The sequence below is a fragment of the Mauremys mutica genome, chromosome 17, assembly GCF_020497125.1.
Source record: "Mauremys mutica isolate MM-2020 ecotype Southern chromosome 17, ASM2049712v1, whole genome shotgun sequence".
Classification (NCBI taxonomy): domain Eukaryota; kingdom Metazoa; phylum Chordata; order Testudines; family Geoemydidae; genus Mauremys; species Mauremys mutica.
Window position 1 is genome coordinate 28,997,324 of NC_059088.1, and position 22,237 is coordinate 29,019,560.

The 22,237-nt window shown below is 55.6% G+C and overlaps 1 protein-coding gene across 1 annotated transcript in view; it reads right to left on the reverse strand.

The window, feature by feature from the left end:
• KCNN3 (potassium calcium-activated channel subfamily N member 3) overlaps positions 1-22,237 on the reverse strand; it is a 77,932-nt gene that overhangs the window by 26,417 nt on the left and 29,278 nt on the right. Inside the window, exons 3-4 of the mRNA XM_044990982.1 lie at positions 15,179-15,597; positions 202-343 (exon numbers count right to left, since the gene is read on the reverse strand). Coding sequence (XP_044846917.1) covers positions 202-343; positions 15,179-15,597 — 561 coding nt within the window. The remainder of the gene's footprint in view (positions 1-201; positions 344-15,178; positions 15,598-22,237) is intronic.

The following is a 22,237-nucleotide window of genomic DNA, read 5'->3' on the forward strand; positions in this document are numbered from 1 at the left end:
CCTCTCCAGTCCTGGACTGAAGAGCCCCAAGGAGTGTGTTCTAAACGGGAAGGAAACGGAGGCAGGATCTCCATGGCTCAGTATAGGAAGGCCCCAGTGGGTGGGTGTGAGGGGCAATCTGCTGGCCTCGGCTCCCCGAAGCTTTACTCCGGATTGTGTACTTCCCCCTCCTGGGCCGCTTCCTTGAGAAAACACTCTTACCATGATGCCGGTGAGGAGGCAGACGCCTTTCCCACAGTATGTGTGAGGCACCATGTCACCGTAGCCAATGGAGAGGAATGTGATGGAGATGAGCCACATGGCACCCAGGAAGTTGCTGGTCACATCCTGCTGGTCGTGGTACCTGCCAAGGAGACGTACACCTCAGTATAGCAGGAGAGGACAGGAAACCAGTCATCTCACACAACTCTCCTCCCGCACCCGGGTGTCTCTGCCAGGTCAGATAATGGTGCTCATAGAAACAGGGCCTTGGCTATCCTTTCTAGTCCCCAGTGTCAGAAGGCAGCTGCAGAAGACACCAAGCAACCACTTGTCTTGTTCCTGCACAACCCAGCCCTGCAAAACCGACAGGTCAAAAGGGCATTTTCAGTGGCCTCAGGCTGGATATCTGCAACCCTGCCTCTGTTTGGCCTCAGGACCACAGCTTAGAACCAGGCACTGCTAAAGCAGCTGGTCTTAAAAAATTACTTGTGGCAAGATTATGGAATCAGATAAGCGCACACCCCTCCCAGGACATAATTAACCTTGGGCTGAAAGCCTCTGGACCATATTGCAAAATTAAATATTAATAATGCAACAATGTTCCCCAGCAGCAGCAATTTCACCATTTCCTCATAAGAAAACCCCCCATGCGCTCCCCCCGCACACACACAGCAAAGACTCAGCAAAAAGACTGATTTGCTTTTAGTCAGCGTTGCAGTCACATTTCAGCGAAATACCCTCCAGCTCCATCTGCACTGGGGCCATGCTGCTGGGCAGGGATGTCTGTTTGATGGGGAAACAGACGTGACTGAATGGAGAGGAGAGAGGCAGGCTGAGAGCTGCTGCTGCTGCTCTGTTCCCACCAGCTGCTCAACCTGTCAAGGTTCCTCATGAACTTTTCATTTACATTTGAACTCACAGCACAATGTTGTCTCCTGCAAACTCATTATCACCACCTCCCTGCGAGTGATGGAGACCTCATGAGAACAGATTCCTTCCCCTCCTGACAGAACTGAAATGCACCTGCGCTGGTTTACACCTTTGATAACTTTGAACAGGATTCCCTACTTGGGCTCAAGCTGGCATGGAGACTGTCTGCAGTATGGGTGTTTGACAGCAATGGCAGCTCGCCTCCTGCTTTTCAAAAGGAGCGTGCATGTGAAACTGGCCCTGGATTATGGGTTTAGAATGCACATGCCCCCTGTGAACAACGAGCACAAACAGAGCGTGCTGGCAATTTCAACTCCTTTCTGTGGCTTTATACATCATTCTGAACTTCTCTGGTTAGCAGCTCAGTCTCCAGGCGAGAGGCTTGTAAAACAACCCAGAGGGAGCAGAGGACGTTAGTATCAACCCAATATTAATATATTTTTCCTGACTTCTGTTACTCCACCTACACACATGCACACCCAGCCACTGACTGAGGTTAGGGAGACTAGAGACCCAGCGTCACATTAACCAATGCCCCCTGCTCTGCTCCCACCTTCTCCTGGCTCTTTCCCTGGCTGACCCCCAGGAAAGGGGGCCAGGTTCCACTGCAGGAAAACTTATGCCCAATCCTGCAAAGACTTGTGAATGCGCTTTACTCAAAGCATGTGAGGATTCAGTGGCACTCCTAGCCTTAGCTAGTAACTCCAGGGAAACTTTGCAATGTTTCCATTGCCACGTTCTGTCCTTTGGAACATGCAAAACACTGAATTCTGGTCCATTTCCTGTCCCTGACAAGGTCAACAAACTCTCTGGCTGAGCCCACAGCCTCAGCTGCTTCTCTTCCTGTTCCTGTGCAGCAGCAAGGCCTGCTCCTCTGGCCCCCAACCTCTGCAGGCGAGCTTTGTCAAGGGCCTCTGCTCAGTTCAGGCCAGTCCAGACCATCTCCTCGGCAGTAATTGAGCTGTAACCTGGCGAAGATGAACTGGAACCACATGGCTGGCTTGGATGGCGTGTCCCAGTGGTGATGTGACAGCATACACAGCAATGGACTCTGGTCTCTTTCCCCGGCGGCAGGTCCAGGACACCTTATGCCTTCGGATAACCTAGCTAGGTTTAAGATAAGCTTAACAAATTTATGAATAACATTCTATGAGGGTTTGCCTGTGACAGCAGGGAGCTGGACTCCATGACCCAGATGCTCCCTTCCAGACCTATGTTCCAACTGCTCAAATACCCAGAAGCTCTGACTAGTGAGGAGCGGCCTGGCCTGCTGACCTCGTGGGGCTTTGCACTGTCATGCCAGATGGCACCCCCAGCCTCTCGCTGCTCTGCCCCAGAAGGGCGCTCGAACCAGCTGCCCGATTCCCCCAGTCCGAGCAGTGCGGCCGAACTCCTAGCAAAGGAATCCAAATCCAGAGCTCTCCAGCAGAGGGCAGGTGGCTGGGATGTAAGCACTCCAGGGTGGAGTGTTTTACAGAGGAGACGCACTGGCATCGGTTGGCGGGTGGCAGAGAGCATAGTCCAATGTGCTGTTACTGTGATTGCTTTCTGTACAGGTGCAATGGTAGTCGAGGCTGGAAGCCACTTCCAACAAGCAGCAGCAAGCCTGTGTACACGGAGCCTCTCAGAGGTACCCAGCCTTGTCATGCAGTTCCCAATGGCCTGGTTTCCAGCCGTGATGAGAACCACAGCTCCTGTGTCTTCAAGACCCAGCCGTGACTCCATGGTTTCCTTTGACTCTTCGCCATCGGCTTGCTGTGTACAAGATGTTTATTTCCAGCCCCTTTGGAGAAGAGGGGATCAGATGCTTGATGGGGTGCTGGGCTGGATCGGCCAAGGCCCGTTTGCTTCTCAGGGGCGGGTTTCTCTCAGCTTCCTTGTGAAATCATTAAGGGAAAACAGATGGAGTTTTTGGCAATTTCCTCCATAACAATTTGTCCAAGTTTCTCAACTCAGAACTCTCTGGATTGTTTTATTATTATTTTTATTTCCCTGAGTCTCCTGTATCTGGAGAGTCTAATGAAATATGCAAAGCATAAAAAATATGTTGACAAGAATCTGTTTAATATCACATTCCCCACCCTAGTATTAGCAGAGAGAGAGGTCTAGTGGTTAGAGCAGGGGACTGGGAGTCAGGATTCCCAGCTGCTGTTCCCAGCTCTTGGTGGAGCATGTGACCTAGTGGTTAGAGCAGGAGACTGGGGGTCCCGACTCCTGGTTTCTTTTGCCAGCGCTGCCACTTGGGGAAGACACTGGGTCTCAGTTCCCACAAAAGGGGATGATGATATTTGGCCTCCCACAGGGATTAACGTTTACCCGCAGCGCTCTGGGATCGGAGATGGAGAACACTACTGAAGTGCAAATTAGGAACAGGACTGTTTGTTTTCTCTATGGGCGAGAGGCTGCTGGTGTATGCAACAGCGCTAGAGTCAGTTCAGTCCCCTACTCCTAAAGCGGAGGGTCAGAGGCAAAAAATGCCTGCTTTGGAGAAGACCAGACTTCCCCTCTCGGTTCCAGACTCCGAGTTGCAGTAATGAAGCTGTTCAGGAGTGAGAGAGACCACAATTCATTGGCTAGCCCAGTGCTACGGAGGCAGCCCAACGCAGGGCTCTGAGGGCAAGTCTCGGGAGTATTGTGGAGGCCGCATGCTCCCTCCGCCCTCGGAGAAGGGAGTGCCTTGCAACATCAGGATGGCCCTGGCTGATGCAGAGTGGCACTGACAGGCTGTAGCGGAGGGGAGCTGTGTTCAGCCCTCCTCCCTCAAGGAAAGATCACCAAGGTGCAGGGTCCCTGGGAGAAGGAGCTGGGGAAACCTCCATGCCCTGAATGCCGGGAGAGACGAGGCAGAGCTCTCAGATGATGCTGGGGGCTTCATTTGATAAACCTCATTTCCTGAGCTTGCCTGCAGCTCCGTGTCCCTCTGCCAGTGGGATAGGAGCTGTTCTGGAAAGCACCTGACTCCCACTGGGCCGGCCAGCTATCTGGGAAGTCACATGCTGCAGTGTGGCTAACTGGGAAACCAAAGGATGTGGGAAGCCTCCTGCGCTGATGGGAGTTGCTGAAAACAGCCTCATAACTTTTTTATCTAAGTTAAAGACCATCTCCCAGCACAACATGAAGACAACTGTGCCCTTTGCGACCCACCTGGGGACAGGCTAGAAAAACCAGCCAGGCTCCCCACAAGTGCACAGCCGCAGGAGACGGGATACTGTAGGGAGCCAGGGCCTAGCTAGAGGCTATAGGACGTCAGAAAGGCAGGTCCCGGAGGCCCCAGCACTAAACAAAACAAGCTTCTCTCTTGCCATAGTCTGTCTCAGATTCATTGATTCCGAAGCCAGGAGGGACCACGGTGGTCATGTAATCTGCTCTCCCACGTAACACTTCCCAGACTTCAGTCCTCCTTGAACTAGCGCACGCCCTTTAGAAAACCAGTGTCGGCCAAGGCTGAGGCAGTCCAGGGACACTGCACGGAACCAGGGGCAGCAGAAAGACCCAGCCCCCCGCCCCTTCCCGGGCTGTATTTGCAAAAGGCAGACGGAGGTCACTGTTGAACCATGCCCAGTGAGGAGATCTCCGTGCCATCTATTCACCTCCCTTTCTCTGCACAACCAGTTCCATGGGACCAGTGTGCAGCTGTGCCAGACTGGGCGCTCATCTTGCTTTATCACAAAAGCTAAGTGTGTAGCTGTTGCACACGAGACTCCAGGTAAACCCAGGGGCTGCAAGAAGTAGTGTTATTAGTTCAGTAGGTGGCGCTCTTTCCCCTGAGTCCGTTCCAGCTAAGGCCAGTCTGTCTGTAAAATGCTTTCCCATCTTTCTGGATAAAAGATGCTATATAAATAGAAGGTGGTGGTAGGATCTTGTACCCCTGGGAAAGAAACCCAGCAGCACACAGTCCTGCCCTCTAGAGTCAGCATGCCAACAGCAGAGCCGTAAGCCCTGAAAACCCTTAACCTGAGCGAGGGGAAACAGTTAGTAAGCAGAGTACTCGAGGAGTCCTGGGCTGGAGGAAGCAAGCAGAGTGCCAACACCCATGCAGCCTGGCTGCTCCACATCACTCCAGCACAGAGCAGTGCGTCTGGTCAACTCCAGACGTAGCCATGGATAGTGAGATGTTACTGCAGCGAGGGGTGGAGGTGGATTCAGGAATCCCAGCTCTGTTTGAGGCGATTGCCAATACCATGCTACTCCAGCCTCGCTCTCCACTATGCCTTGAAACCATTCCTCTGCTGCAAGCGCACACCCTCTCGCAGGCAGATTTTCTTTCTCTGCTAACCAGTCAGCAGGGTGTTCCTCCCCCTGGAAAAGTACTTCCCCATCATCAGGCAGCTGGATGCCTCTGATAAAGGGCTTGGAGCTGTTGTCTGCCTGCCACAAGCAGGACGTGAACGGAAGAGCCTGGCTGATGAGAACAGTTTGGTGGGGTTCAGAAGGAAAAGGGTTAGGGACAGGCCAACATACCGAAGTTTTTTTCTTTTTTCCCAAAAAGCACTTTTGAGCAGATGAAGCTTGTCCAGCCAGACCGCTGGCACGCACTGCCATGCGAAACTGCGAGCACGGCTGCAGGACCACGCTCACACCAAAGGCTCAGACCAGAGCATTCCTTTCCACCACCCGCCTGCCCCTGAACAAGCAAAGCCAAGTGATGCTGCTGCTGGGAGCAAACTCGCCCAGGCTACTTGGCTTCCTCTCAGCTTCCCTTGCCATTGCTTTCCCCCAGTGCAGGGCCAGTCCCTACCAAGCCAAGCCTCTGGGACTGTGTGTTCCTTCCAAGGGAGCTGACAGCTGTTCTAAGCTCAGCCTCCCCCACGCGTCTGCCCTCTCAGCCCAGTTTGGAAGTGGAGTATCCGAGTCCAAGGATGCATGTTACTACTGCTAGGCAATGCCCACACGAGCGAGCGAGGTGTCGTGGGAGAGGAGGGGAGGGGAGTGACCACGAGGGAGAAGTGGGCAAACAGAGGGGTCAAGGCTGGCAGTGGTGATGCAGCTGAGCTGGCTTGTGGAGGCTGAGCTAAGAGACAAGGGTGACAAGGGCACCAAACACTGCTGCAGCTGGGTCTGGGGCAGGTGGGTGAATGAAGGTAATGCAGTGCCCATCTGGAGAGCTCCCAGCCGTGCTCACAGGGAGCACTTCACGCTCTGCTGAGTGGCCTGCGGCGATTACCCAGCTGCCGCTGGTCACTGGGAACTGACCCTGGAGCTGCACTGATGCCTTTTTCCACAAGCCAGAATGGGTGTGGGGCCCATGATAGTCCAATAGCCCCAGAATCCCCCGAATGGGGTGGAACAAGCTGTAGCTGGGGGAGCTGTGCTGCAGGCTACCTGGCTCCAAGCAGCTTAATGGGTGGGAACTTTCTGGAATGTAAAGAAGCGGGACGGGGGAGGGGTCACTGTGCTCAGCACACCAGGGATAATTGTTCTGAAGGGGGCAAAACGTGGCCCCTTCAGTGGGGGAGCCGGCAACCTCGCTGTGCTTCAGCCAGAACCCCTGTGCCGAGCAGGCGCGGTGCACAAAGCATACTGATGGGTTGCTAAGCAATGCAAAGCCTTTTGAAAAACCACAACCCACCCCTGGCAACTCGGGGGGTTGGGAGGCAGCAGAGGGACGGAGCAGGGAACAAAAGGGAAGCAGCAGCCAGGAGGGCTGTGAAATGCAGAGGGAAAGGGAGGATGAATGGCGCTGGGGGAAAGCGACCAAGGGACGCAGCATCCCATGTGCCATGCATGTCGGGGTCCCCAGGTCACAGGTGCCCATAGCTGCAAAACCACCCCAATTAGCACTGACGGGCCCTGACTGCAGCCTCACCAGAGGCCACGGAGCTCGGACTCCTGTGTTGAGTCCTAAAAGCAAGGAGCGAGTCTGCCGGCGTAGCCTCACCAGCACGAGGCAGTGGTGACAGACGCACACGAGGATCCGGTTCCCCCACCCCCACCCCCATTCACGCTCTCTGTGTGGAGCTCTGCACTGGCAGACACTCCCTGTATTGCAGCTGCCTCTAACGTAGCCACCAGCTCTCCTGGCCATTATGCCTGGGCAGCACGAGTACCACATATCACGTCATTATTCTGCGTTCTAACTGCCCCCTGCCCAGCAGAGTGTGGGTAGGGGGTTAGGGAGGTTGCTGGGGGCTGCTTGCTCTGCCAGCCTGTGTCCTGGCCCAATTCCATCTCCATTAATTGCATTTTGACACCTGCCTTTTCAGTTGGATACAAAGTTATTCTGTATTTCCTGTCTGAAATGGTCGTGTAGCATTGCTGCTTCTTGATGGATTCTGTGGGCCACCCTAGAGAGGGCTGCATTCCGGTCTCGGTGGCACAATCCCTGTGTCTCGCAGACCTCGCCCAGCTGGGAGGCGTAAGGTTGCATTCGTTCGTGGTTGCTGTTCGGCCGAGGATCATTACCATGGCTGTGATCTGGAGCAGGGTGCTTGCTAACTTGTACAGTGGCTATTTTTTAGTATCAATACTTATTTATTTACATTTCATTTTCCAGATCAATCCCACGGGGGACAGGAACTCAGTCAGGAGAGCCCAGGGACCTTGCCAGACCATTTAAATCTCCCAAATACAGATCTCATAAACCACACTGTCATAGCACCGTCGGATAACCATACCCATCACTGCAGCATAGAAAAGCTTGTGCAGTCAGAGCGTGTGGCACCAGCCCTCTTCCATACGACTTAAAGCAATCTGAGTTCCCCTTTAACAGGCCCCGGCAACCTAGACCAGGCTGTCATAGTGCTCTGTAGTGACCGGGAGCCCAGTCCAGGCACCTGGAAAGCAGAGCTCTCGGTGCCTTCATCTCCCATAACTTCCCGCCCAAGGTCCCAGGAGAGATCCTGAAGATTCCCCTACTCAGGCAGGGATATTGGCAGCACAGGCCACGCAGCTATGGGGCCAGGCCAAACCTGAGTGGTGCTGCGATCCCGTGCACAGGAAGCAGTGCCGGGGGGTCAGGCAGCTGGGGGGAAGGCACCTGAGAGGGGGAGAAGAGGGTCAGGTGCCCCCTTCAAAGCAGAGGCTGCAGAGAGCCACTGACAGGACCAGTGACGGTCCCTGCAGTCCCTGGCACAGGGACTCCCAGGTACAGCTGATTTTACCATCTCCATGGCAGGATGGGCTGCTTCAGGCACGAGCCTGTGTGTCAGGAGCTGTGGGTTCAGTTCCTGCACGATCTGGGGCAAATCACGTAATCCCTCTGTGCCGCCGTCTGTAAACGGAGAGAACAATCTTTCCTTTCTGCGTAGGGAGCATGCACAAGCCATCAGGATGGGGCAGCGCCATAGACTGACCTGGGTCACTTGGTAAGCTGGGCTTATGTGAACAACATACATGTTAATATAACCAGATGCCAGGTGTACATCTCGGGATGCTGGTGCACTTCCGAGCTGGAGGACTATGTCCTGGAAAGTTGTAGGGGTCATGGCAGATAACCAACTGAACCTGAGCTCGCAGTGCACTGCTGGCTGAGCAAGTCAATGTGATAGGGATGTGTAAACAGAAATAGTGAACGGGAACAGGACGTGTCTAGGGCATCAGTGAGACCATTCCTGGAATCCTGGGGGCAGTTCCAGTGTCCACACTTCAAAAAGCATGTTGAAAAATTGGAAGGGGTTTATAAAGAGCTACAAGAATAATTCCAGGCCTGGAAAAACCTGCCTTACAGTGAGAGACTTCGGAAGCTCAGTCTGTTTAGTTTAACCAAGAGAAGATTAAGTGTTGATTTGACCATGGTCTTTAAGTACCTACACGGGGTGAAAAAACAGACTAGTAAATTATTGCTCTTTAATCTAGCAAGGCAGAATGGGATCCTGTGGAGCTGTAGCTAGACAAATTCAGAAATAAGGTGCAACTTTTTAAACAGGGAGGGGAACGTTGGAACAACTTTCTTAGGAACCTGGTGGATTCTCTCACTTGAAATCTTTCCGCCAGGTTTGGCTGTCTTACTAAAAGGACTGCTGTAGCTCACTCAGAAGTGATGGCCTGGACACAGGAATTAGGAGAAGCTTAGACAAATACCTGTCAGAGATGGTCTAGATAATACCTAGTCCTGCCATGAGTGCAGGGGACTGGACTGGATGCCCTCTGTCAAAGTTAGACTCAGGACTCACAGTTTGTCAGACCACTCTGTTTTATTAGCACTGCGCTCTGCTAATAACACCCAGATAATGTGAGCACCATGCAAGACACAAACTATCTTATTGATACACATAAAAGGGCGAGAACTTAACAAGAAAACAAAGGAAGCAGAATCTGATAAGTTTACCTGGGCTAGACATGCATATCTTATTTCCTTACTAACTATTACCAATCTTCTGTTAATGTTTCGCCATTAGAACCATTGTTTATGCCTAATGTTTCTTTTCCTGGCACCTGTATTTCAGCATTTCTTATTTCTGCTTAAAGGTACATACAACATTTCTTTAATCCATTCTTATTTTTACAATATAATTCATTCTACTTTCACACCTCTCAAGGTCCCTTCCAGTCCTACGATTCTATGATTACTGGGTGAAATTGCAGATCACTATAACCCCTTTTGGCCTTAAAGATCTAAGACTCTGAGCCGCGGCTGTTCATGCCGCACACTCTGTCTCTCGCTATGGTTTGTACAGGCCCTAGCACAAGACAGTTATCATTGCTTGGGGAGCAAAAGCATAAGCCCAGGTTGCAAGAGAGTTTGAATGACCTAGAGCATAAGGTCTGTAGGACAGCGCCCAGCATGGGGGTGGAGGGACATTCCTTGATCGGGGTCTCTAAACACAGCTCTAATATCAACATTAGCCTCCTATTTTCAACCCTCTGATTTGCCAATAACTCCATTTGGCCTGAAGCTCAAACTCCCCCAGCAGATTGCTCCTGTCAAACTGAGCCTGCGGGCTGGCGACCCTCCAAGACAGAAACCTGGTGTGAGGCAGGTGGCTATTGGGGCTTTTTGCACCTCTGGTGGCAGCAAACCTGCAGGAAGCTGATTCAGTGCTGCAAAGCAGATGGCCTGGCTTACTGGGCCCGGCTTCGCAGCACGTTCTTCTATTGATAGTGGCTCGGTTCAGACTCCCAGGATGTGATGTGATAGCACTGAACAAAGTGCTAACTCCAACAAGACATCAAAGGTCAAGCTGCGTTCTCAGGCCCTAGCTAGGCCCCAGCAGCACAAAGGGGATTTCACCAGGGCCGAGGATTGGGTCCTCCATGACTCCCCTAGGTGGTTACGTCTGTGCTTGCCTCTGGCCCCCACTGGCGAGCTGTCTGTACAGGCCAGGTTAAAGGGAGAGCGTGGTTTCCTGGTGTTCTACAGCCATCGCCGGGCATAGCTCTGCCAGCAATATGCATGAGCACAGCTCTAAGAGGAGTTTGGTTTGGTTGGTAGCAGGTTCCAGGAATCCAGACTGAGGCTCCCCTTTCCCAGTGCACCCACCCCCTGGGGTGACAGCGACCCAGGGTCCAGCCAGTGAAGTGAATCTGGGCAGGCCTGGCTGTCCTAGGAAACTCCATCTTTCCTTGCATAGCAGTAGCAGCGGCTAACCCAAAGCGGGGCTGTGCAGGGAGGGACAGCACCGTCTGTGCATGGCAATGCAAAGCACGAGCTGTTGATCTGCTGACTCCACACTGACACTGGCTGGAAGCGAGGAGGCCAGAGCTACCCACGCACAACGTGCGGAAGATGGAATCTGCCCAGCCGGGGAAGTGGCAGTGAAGAGGTGCAGCTGGAAGGTGTCGCCTGTCTCTCCCTCAGCAAGCTGGAGAACTGAGTAGCTTTGGCAGGTGCTTTGAGCTACTGAAGCGGTGCTGCAAGCGCTCTTCCCGCGGGGCTCCAGGAGAGAGCGGCACTTGCCTCCCTGCCCAGTTCCCACCGGGGAGACCCCGACTGGCTGCACTGTGCAGAGGTGAACGGCAGCTGTGGCACTGCCTCTGTCTGCCCCAGCCCTTTGGAAAGGGGATAACCCTAGTGCACAAATGACCAGGTTCTGGTGGCAGACTGGCCTGTGGTGGGCACCCAGCTGTGACAGCACTTTGCCCACTATGGGGTCTAAGGCTTCACCTGCAAGTACTGATTAGACCTCGCAATGCGAGGTAGGGCAGGGACACACGAGGACCCGGCTGCCTACCCTGGGGTGCACAGCAGCACAGGGAGTGGAGGGCCCTCGGCCAGGTGGTGACCAGCCGTGGGGAATATCCTTGAGGGCTTACACGTGGGGAGCTTAGTCTGGTTCCTTACATCAGGGCTGGGCTGGTCCTGGTGCCATGACCCCGGCTGTGTCTCTGGGAGTTAGGAGAGGATTTTGTGACACAGCCTCCATTTATGGGACCAGAACTGAGCCAGTGGGAGAGATGCGAATGCAACGGAGGGGGCTCTCTGCTGCCCAAACAGGCTGTGCCGCTCCTCCGAGCAATGACCAGCTTGCAAGGGCGAAGGCTGGGCAGCGAGAAGGTGCTTCCCAAGGAAGAGAGAGATGAATCTAGAGAAAAGAGAAGGGAGGGAGAGCCCCAAAGATCCAAGGGAAGGGGGGGGAGTGGAGAAGCAGCTCTGGGGTGGTTTGAGCAGGCGGCCGGGAGTCAGTGCAGAGGCCTGCATGCAGGTGGCCCTCGAGTCCTCAGAGCACATCTCCTGACCCTTCACTGGCAGCCCTGATCCTCCCCGCAGACTGACTGCGCTGCTCTCCCGCTCCATGATTTCCCCAGCCCACCTGGGCCAGACAAGCTCATCTCAGGGGGAAGGGAGCAGGACCCAGGCTCCCAATAGCACTTCTAGCCCTGCCAGCCAGAGCCAGCGTTATTGTTAGGCAAATGGCAGGTGTAAGGCAAACATGCAAACGAGGCCGCTGAGTGTCCTTCTGATCAATTAGCTACTCTGGCTTCCTAGTGCTTTTATCGCTGCTCTGCATCCAACAGCCCCTGGCCCCCAGCAGCGCAGAGCCAGAGCCAGGGCCATGCACCACTGACTCAGCAGGCTGAGGATTGCCAGCGTTTGAGCCCCTCCCTGTCTGTCTGCCCATCCATCAGGTACTGCCACGGGCGCCTTCCCGTAGTGCTGGAGTATCTCGCAGTACCTGTGCTCCCTGCGCCCCCTGCTCTTCTCTCCCTGAGGCAGGGGTTGTTTGGCCCAGCACCTGGCGCTGCGGGGTCCCGATCTGACGGGCTCCTGGCAATGCAGCTAACCCATAACCACTGCCTCTCCCTCCACACAGCTAGAGCTCACCATTGTCTTGGTTACTCGGCAGCCGTCTCTCTGGCCTTGACAAATGCAGTCTGCCCTGCTCAGAGCCATGCCAAGATCGTTTTCCTAGCGCGTCCCTCCCCCCATGTCACTTCGTTCTCACCCCCCACGCAAGCGGCTGGTTTTCACTTCCCAGGCCCTTCCCCCCTCCCCCCACCTGTCTGTCCTCTCTCATTCACTCCTGAGCTTTTGAAGCTCGCCTCTGATTGGCCCATAACACCAGCCCCCAGTGTCCACTTGTTACTTTTTCAAACAAGGCACTTTGTACTTTCTCCTGCGCTGCCCCTCACGTGTGGGAGGAAACCCCCAGAGCCACTTCTGCACCCGCCTTCCAGTCCTGCTGCCAAACGCTCCTTTGCTGTGATGCTGCTGGCGTGCAGAGGCCCTGCCCTGGCAGGCTGACCAGCACTGTCTCACTGTTCACTTGTGCTCCCATCTGCCTGGCTGTGTCCCTCTGGTGCCTCGTGGCTTATACGTGGGTCGGGAGCTCCTTGTGGCAGGGACTGTTTTCTTGTTCTGCGTTGTCCAGCTCCTAGCGCCATGGGGATCTGGTCCCGGACCAGGGCTCCCACAGTAACAATACAGCAGAGGCGGGCTGCCCCTTCCAGAAAAGGTTTTCAGGTGACAAGAGGCCGTAGAGGGAGGCTGGGGAGTGGCTGGGAAATGGCCTCCCAGCTGAACGGCAGGCAGGGGCACTGCCAGCGAGTTTTGCCTGTCCGCAGTCAGTGCCACGCAGCCAGTCTTAAAGAGCCGCCTACAGGGAACTTTTCTCTCCACCATCTTACAAACATGTCCCACGCACCCAGCTGTGCCCATCTGCCTGCTCCCTGCTGGCCTCACTGCTTCCCCTTTCTGTCCGTCGCTCAGTCCGTTTTCTAGGGCTCCCTTAGTTGCTGAGGGCCCTCAGGCAGCAGCCCTGCCTCAGTTGCCCAACTTGTAGGGGCACGAAGCTGTGCAAGTCTTGACAGTCTTGATCAATGGTAAAGCCTCTGTCCCCGACACCCCTCCTGTCACTGCTTGGACAGACAGGGTGCTCCCGGGAGAGCAGAGGGGTATGAACTGGCCGGGACAGAGCCAGCTTATGTGCCTGGAGTCAAGGAAGAATCAGCAGCTCGATCCCTTATCCGTGCCCACAAAGTGCTCAGTGCCTAACTGCTGCTTGGCAAGCTGTGGCACCGTGGGTGTCTGACTCACCCGGGGACAGCCTGCCGCTGTCAGACCAAGCCTCCGGGAAAGCCGCTGAGCTCAGCCCCACGTGCTAATTCCCACTTGGAAGGGTTTAATTAGGAACCTGCATGGACACATCTTTGCCATGCTGGGGGAGGCTGGGGAAATGCCAGGCGTGCCCTGCAGGATGCCAGCAGCTGTCAGTCCCAGTCCCACCTCCCGTGTCATGACTAATATGATCCAGCTGTCAAGCCACGTCTCTGTTCTGGCCCCAGGACAGTGCAGAAAGCATTCGTGACCCCGTAACCTTCCCTCTGCCTGCAGGCGGCCTGGCGGGGTTGTGAGAACGAAAAGCCCAGAAGGAGACGTATCCCTGCACCCCCGCTCCCCCCAGGCTAGGAGTACGCTCGCTGCCCCACATTCCCACCTCGTACGGGGCTGTCTCCACAGCAACCTCGAGAGACGTGCACAAGTCCCAGCGAGATGCTCGCCCAGAGCTGCCGTGTAACTGTGTTGTCATGACAGTTGCTCTCAGCGAAGCCAGAGCCAGAGCCCGGGCACTGGGGCTTGGCAAGTTATTTTGCACCTTCTATGTTTCCAGCAGCTTCCCCTGCACTATTCCACAGGAGACTGCGCCTGGCAGAATGGGGCTGGGCCCAGGCCATCTGAGCCAGCCCAGCCTTCACTGGTGAGCGGAGTCACCCCAGCTGCCCTCTCCCCCGGATACAGTTTAGGACACTGGGAACCATTCTCTCCTTGTAGCACTTGTGTGACTTGGTGGATAGGCTCTGCCCATTGTCAAACCCTGACCGGGAGGGGCCAATTAGCAGGGGTCTGTCATCCTGCCAAGGACTGCAGGGGAGCCTGGCATGGCTGGTGAGAATGGAGAGGCCTGGGAGCGCTGCATGCACACAGCCTCCCTGGGAGAGGAGCACTGAAGCCTGGCAAGGCGGCCCTCCGCTGGGTACCTACAGAAACCTGGGTTTCCATCTTCAGGCAGCCACTTATTAATTTTCACTAGCCTGGCCTGTGCCCGCTGGCCAGCGTACCTGGACCCCACGATCCCGGGGGCGGGGGCGGTGTTGAATAGCCAGCTGGCCGTGCTTGCACAGCACCACACCCACATCCCCTGGGTTTGTTCACATGGCACCAAGGACACCCGCAAAGCACTCACACACACACAAAATCCTTGGCTCCTGCATCCTGGGTACGTCTACACTGAAGAGAACCCCATGGCAGTGAGTCCCAGAGCCCGAGTCAGCTGACTCAGGCTCATGCTACAGGACTAACCTTAGCAGTGGAGACTCTCCCCGCTTGCTAGGCGCCAGGCCGAGCAGGAACAGCACCCTGCAGGGAAAACCCAGTCAGTTGACACAGGCCCTGCGACTTGCTGCCCCGGGTTTTGTTTGTGCAGTGCAGGTGTACCCCAGAGGCTCTAGGGGTGCCTGCCTTAGGGAGGGAGAGTTCTGCATGGACCCCACATCATCGATTCAGCCCTTCATCTCTGGGGGGCCTTGGGATTGCTGAGCCCCTCTCCAGGGCTCTAGACAGCTGTGGGAAGCTGGGAAGAGTTCCATCTCCTCCCCTTCCTGCCCTGTGCAGAGAGCGTGCATGCCACTCGCTGCTCCAAGGAGAAAGCTGGTAATCCCACCTCTGGCTTACCTCTCACAGACACGGACCGTCCAAGCGGCGATGATCCACAGGGAGATGCTGAAGACCAGCAGCACGGTGCCGGGGCAGATGGTCATGAGAGTCTTCATGACGAAGCGTGTGTTGAAGTTGATTTTGTTGAGTGCCCCGATGCTGCGTGACGAGGCGTCAGTGAAGAGTTTGCTGTGCAGCAGCATGACCCGGGCAATCAGGTACAGGCGGAGGAACATGGGGATGGAGAGGATGATGTCGACATCGGCCTCTGCCCGCGAGGGTGCGTAGGAGAAGGCCAGACGTGCTGTCCAGAAAAATTTGTACTCCCCAGGGATGGGGTGTATAGCACAAACCAGCATCTCCAGGCTGATGTAAAGGATGCGCTCATAAGTCATTGCTATCCGCCAGTCATCGGCGCCGTTGTCGATCACGAAGAGCTAGCGGGACGGAAGGCACGTGATTAGAGACAGCACCCAGTTAGCGACACCCTGCCTTCCTTCCCATGGGCTACCCTGCAGGGCCTGGCCCCTGGGAACGGAGACCGCGGGAAGAGCGTGAGGGAATTCACACTGGCTACGGTACAGGGTCCAGAACCCAAACGTGAGCTCTGGGCCTGCCCCAAAGCACCCACAGTCCAAAGAGCAGGAGGGGAAACAGGGGAGGCAGTGTGCCCAGTGGCAGCAGTAGGAACAGGACCCAGGCGTCCTGACACTGTGTTCAGTGCTCGAGCTGCCCCTTTTAGGCACAGCCTTCCTTGGCTTTGCTTGTAGCAGCTGCCCCCATGAAGCCCCAGGACTCCTGTTCTAATCTTACCGCTGACACCAACCCCCTGCTAATGCTTTCTCAGGCGGCAATGCCGTGGGAATCATGTAAGTGACAGCAGCACAGATGGGCAGGATCTGGCCCATAGCTTTTCACCTCCATCCTGGGCACCTGTGGCGCGCGGAGGTAACACGTGCTCAGTTAGCCCTGTATGACTGGAGCAGCGCGTGCCGGAGCTGGCTGAGCAGCCTGCGAGCAGAGCTCAGCAGCAGGGTCCCTGCAGTCAATAACGCAGGCAGGAAGGAGGGTCTGTAGGGAACCAGCTGAATTGCTGCACTCCAGGATGGGACAGCGTTTGTCAACTCCAGAGCAAGTTCAAGGTCAGGTTTCTCCCATGGAGCCCACAGACTGGAACCTGGTTTAGACGAGGTTATTTATCCCAGGAACAGAACACTCTGGGGAAAAGCTTTCCCTCTCCTGCTCTCGTCCCTGCATTTCTCTGTCTATCACACGTTCACGCAGGACCACTGCGGGGAGTGGGGGGGAAAGACACTTCTCCAGCTGCTCTAAAAACTAAACTGAGGGAGTGGAGGCTCCACACCCGGGTGGTAGAAAGGCCTGTCTACAGTAGCACAGGGCTCAACCCAACAGCGCGAGCCAGCTGTCCGTGAAAATCTGCGTGCAGAGCAGCCCCAGCCCCAGCCCTGCTGGCCGTACTGCCTTAGAACAAGGCTTTCAGCGTAGGCCATGTGCAAGACAGCCCCATGGAGAGGGGGCCGGCAGCCCCAAAGCACTTAGGTGAGCTGCATGCCAGGGCCAGACCTTTGCAGGCTGCCTTGGGCGGGATCCTGTCTGGCAGGGCCTGGCCTGGGAATGGGTGATGGCCACCTGCTGGGCAGTGGTAAGGGGCTCAGTTGGTTTGGAGGCCGGGAGTGGCTCATGCAGCTTTTCAGCTGGCCCATGTCTATGCATGTGGCATGATGGGACTCGGATACCAGCAGTCCTAGTGGATCCTGCAGCAGGAACCACCGGATAAAAGCTCTGGGGATTAGCAGGGGCCAACCCAGGAAAAAATGGAGATTGTGGTCCGTGTCCTGCACCTTTGGCTTGTAAACGCAGGGACAGAGCACTGTACCCGGAGTGCAGGGCCTGCCTCACCGGTCTCCGGGCCCTTCTCCCCCCCCCCCAGCCTCCTTGCACTGGACGCTGGGCATACCAAAAGCCATGCCCTGCACTGATGAGCTCCGGGCAGGAGGGGAAACAGAATCCCAGGGAGAGCAGGTTACTCGCGCAGAGCTACCCAGCAGGTCAGTGGCAGAGCAGAACAGAAGTCAGGTCTCCTGGCTCCCAGCCTTGTGCCTTATCTAGCCCATGCTGCCTCTCTGGAGTGCACAGCAGAGCCTGCACGGGGCCCAGGGCCAACCCAGGGCTGCAGAGCTCCGGCGGCCCCAGTGCTCTCAGTCAGCCTAGCTGCGAACGGCCTTCCACCGAGCGTGAGGCGGGGCTTTCTCCAGCCCCCTTCACTCTCAGGAGCCTCCCCTCCCAATGAATTTGTTGCTCACGCTGTGCCTTAGAATGGCACAGCCCCCAGTGCAGAACCTGGCATCACCCTCACCCGCTGAGCATTGCACTGTCAATTAACATGACTGAATGGCTCCTTAAAGGCCCCCTTGCTCCTAATTGCTGGTGGACGGGCAAAATCAGAGCAACACAATGGGGCAGCCAGCTTTTCAACAGCAACATTAAACACCCAGACACCCTGCTGTCAGGAAAGAGCCCATCAGGTTCCCATGGCAGCAGCAGGTTCATCCTGGGCCAAGCAGTAAGGAAGGACAGGCTAAGGAAGCAGGGTCTCCTTGGGTTTTAAGGTCAGGCTGGCTTGTGCTGGGGACACCGCACTGGAAAGCACCAGGCCTGGCTCCTGCAAACCCTTGTTTATCTGCGTAGCTCTTGCTCCCATGGGGGTTGTGAGCCCTGGGCCCCCAGGCTGTGTATGTGGGGCTCCGATGGGGCAGTGCATTATTGCATTAATTAAGCACTGACCATCACTCAGCTCCATAAGACACGCAGAGGGAGACTTGGTCTCTGCTCCACAGAGCTTACACTCAAACCACTTCTTCAGCTCCTTTTTGCTAAGTAACAGCCCAGTTCTGCCCCCATCACTGCCTGGCTCAGCAGAGCTTTGGAGAGACGCTACGGCCAGGAGTCCTAGGCATGACAGCAGGCTGGCTGCTCACTGGGTCTCAGGGGGCAACATCCAAGGGGTTCCCAGACTGCCAGAGCGAGGGCAGCAGCAGCAGCACAGAGATGGCTCCGGGCTCAGACATAGGTCAGCCAAGCAGGAATCTCCTCCAACCACTGACCCCTAGACCGGAGAATGCACTAGAGACCAAACCTGCACAGGGCTGGGGGGGGACGGGGACTCCTTGGGCTTTTCCATCCCTGGTTTGTGATTCCTAGCAGCTCTGTGGGAGAGACGGGCACGCCAGCTGCCGTTAGTCACTGACAAACAGCTCTCTAGCGTGGAGAATTAGGCCTGCCAGAGCCTCAGACTGGAGTCGTGTTCACTGAGGCGTCACCCCCTCCCCTTTCACTTTAGTCACACCGATGTTACAGCACTGGGGGGGGGGGGCTGAGCTCAGGTGCCCGGTACGGTTGTCCCTCCTTTCTCCCACTCTCACCAGCCACATAAGTAATTAGAGCCCCCGCAAAACTTGCAGTCTAAATAAAGACACGGTCAGAGGGGAGCATGGAAGAGACTGTCCTAGGTCCTGCAGCAGGCAGCTCCAAGACCAGATCTCAGACCTCCTGGCCACTGGATTCCCTTGAGCAGATCCCGGAAGATACTGGCTCCCATGCGACCAGGACCCCCGTCTTATTTCCCCACTTGCCCAGCCAGGGGCAGCACCTTACACCTGCTCTGAGCAGCTCTGCCTGGGGCTGGGTGTGAGCATCCTTCTCGGGTGAACGAAGCCACAGGCTGACTCACCCAGCTACCTGGTCTCTTTTCCCTGGTCTGTTTGGAAAGCTCCTCAGCTTGGAGCTGCTTTGTTTATAAAAACGCTCCAAGCTGCCAGGACGATGCTCAGGGGTGTGAGCAGCTGACAGCCCATTCCTTCCTGCAAAGGGTATTACAAAGAAACAAGCAAAGGAAATAGCCCAGAAGCTGTTTGCCTCCTTGTGCAGGAAAGGGGGGGACGCTTTCATGTTTGTTTGTTTCCCCCACCAGCAGGGAAGTGAAAAGGGTGTGTGTGTTTTTTTAAAGCTTCTGCCTTTGTAAAGTTCTCTCCAGCATGCACGCTGGGAGTGCACCATTGCTACTGGGGTTTCCATGGAAACCACATCCAAAGTCCAGCCATATCCAATTAGGCTTCCCCAGGCTTGCCGGCAGGGAAAGGCACAAGCGCACTTGCCCCAGTGGCTAGGAAACAATGATGCAGCTGGAGAACGCAGCAAGAAACCCAGGGGAAGGAAGAAACTCTGTTAAGCAGCACGGGCCTGCACTCATCGGTGTGGGAGAAGTTCCAGTTAGGGCAGCTCTGGCATTCGCTGCCACTTCCTGCATGCCCTCTTACAGCTGGGGATTCGAGTGCGCCTCAGCGTGTCACAGGAGCGCAGGCCTGGCTCCTACGGGACTTCTCCTTAGTGCTCAGGGCAGGGCTGTTGAAAGGAGCCTGATCCGAGCTCCGCTTAGGCCCTTGACTTCACTCTCAGGGATATGGGGCCATAGGCCTGGGCAGCTGGGCACGTCCTTGCGAGCTGACGTTGCAGCGCACATGTCTGCGTAAAGCTGGGACTTTCAGCACAATGATAGCTGTAGTACACCCCATCCGGGCTGTCTGCCTCTTTCAGAGCCCGGCTCCCCTGGGACCCTCCTGCATGCTGCCCTCCATCTCTGCCAGGGCACAGGCAGTTCCTCTTGGGCAGCCTGGAGCCAGCTCCAGGGGCTCTGACCCTCAGAGTGTTTTGCACCTACATCAGTCACAGCCAAGCCCTTTCCGAAAGCCAGCCCTGCCACATACCAGCTCACCTTCCGCACAGCACGGAGCAGGCTGAGCCTGGGAGGAAGAAATGAAGCTTGCTCAACAGGCACCAGGAACCACCTTTAGAGCGGACACAAACCACTTGCTGAGGGGCTGGATCCTGCTTGGTTAAAGTCAAGGGGAGCAGAATAGGGCCTATAGGTCTTGTGTGCCGTGGGGATCGGTCCCGATTTCAGCCATCCGTGGCCACACCCATACAAGCCCCTAGTGCAGAGTTAACTGCTATTAGCCTTGATTTGGTCGGTGCAAGCTACCCTGGTTTCAAGCAGGGTTCGGCTCCGCTGCTGCCCTCAGCAGGGGCTTTGCCGGTCTGTGGTGGTGCAGCTGTACGTTGGGCCAGTCCCCACGTGGCCCAGGCCTTCGAGAATGCACACGCTGCTTTAGGCTCTCCCAGCTCTGCAAAACCCTTCAGCAGATACTTAATTTTAAACACAAGAGGGCACCCCTGAATCTGCTCCCCTGTTCCTGGTTAGCTCTCTGGCTTAGTCTGCTGGGGGAGGCAAAGCAGGATGGGCTTCAAAGGCACAAGGGCAGTTTGGCATCCAACTCCCTTTGGAAGCTGGGCAGCTCTCCCCCACGTGCGCCGTTGAAAATCTCCTCCTTACGTTCTCACCTACAGGTCATGGAAGACGGAGGCGCGCTGTGGGGTCGCTGACAGTGATGTTGGCCATGTGACTACAATGCAACACACACACACACCCCCGGTTTATATACATGCCAACTCCTGATGCATCCTGCAGCAGCAGGATGAGAAATCCATTTGCGGTTGCCGAGCGAGTGCTAATTAATGAGACACAGAGGCAGAAAATGGGAGAGGATTCCGTTTCCCTTTCCCGTGCCTGGCCACAAACCAAAGAAAAGAGCCATGCTTATGGCAAGTTCTCCTTCCGCTAATAGCGGCGACGTGGCTCCCACCCCAGCCAAGCCTCCAGCAATTACTCCCAACCAGCCTCCCAGTTACTATCCGCTATCGTTAGAGCCGAGTTAAAACCCAGTGACAAAGGCTGGAGTGCACAGTTGGACTCCAGCCATACGTGCGGTCTTGATCCTTCCAGAGAGCCTGGGCAGTGAGGAAGGGCCCTCTTGGTCTGCCTATTTCCCCCCCCCCCCCCCGTGCCCTTCCTCGTGGTGCCTGGAACACGCATCTGTTGCTCTGAGTTCTCACACCCTGCTCATCAGCAGGGCGCTGGGAATAGAGAGAGGCCTTCCCCCCTGCAGGAGGCTGGGGGTACTATCCCACAGCGCCCCTAGCCTCAGCCAGCCCACCACCAAGCCACAGCCTTACAGGAGTGCTACTGAGGCAGGCACTATCATTAACTGCCTAGGAGCCAGTGATGTTCGGGGGGCGCTGCCAGCTCTCCCTGGAGTTAGCTTGCCTAACACTTTCCAGTATAAAAGATTCTTTTGTCCTTTTCTTTGAGAAGCTGTAACATCTCCGTTGTTTGCAGCAGGCCTTTGAAATGGGGCAGGGACAAAGCCTTGACACTGGCACCTGCCTTTTGCTAGTGCCAGGCAATTCCATTCAGCTTGGCCTGAGTTATAAACTCTTTAAAAAGTCACCATTACCCTTCTCTCACTTGTGTTCCTCAGGCAACATTGGCAGCTTGCCAGAATAACACTGACCGCCAATGCTCTGGGCCCACGCCACGGCCAAAGCAGCAGCAGCACCCGCTGCACTTGGAACCCAGGGTGAAAAGAAGTTTGGGCAAGTCCCCTCCACGCTCTCTGCCTCAGTTTCCCAATCTGTAAAATGGGTTACCCATCTCCTGGGGAGCCCAGATGCTTACATGGTTAATGTGCATCTAACATAGGGAGAGGGGAAATTATTGTGTTTGTTCCAAGCTTTAGTAATCATTTTAGGAGCACCTCAGTTGGCCTTGGCCAATGCCTGCTCCTTGGGGAGCACGGAGCTCACACTGGATAAGAGAGGCTCAGCACTGCCACTTATGTATTACACACATCCCACCCTACACTGGCAGGGGGAAGGACGGGCCCTGCTGTTCTCTCCCCCCAAACGCCGCTGTTACAGGCCAGGTTCCGGGTCAGCTGGCAGCCCATTCTGCTCAAGAACTGATGGCTCGGCCCTTAAGAGTGAGGTAATTGGTTCATTAGTATTCTCAGCTTGCAAGCCATTAGCTGAGAGCGAGACACCCCAATCCCTGTAGGAGAGGAGAGGCTCTCGCCTTTGCTCTTGGAAATCAGTGCACATCTGCTTCCTGCACTGGGCATCCCTGCATGGGGGCTGGGGGAGGGAGCAGCAGACAAGCTTCAC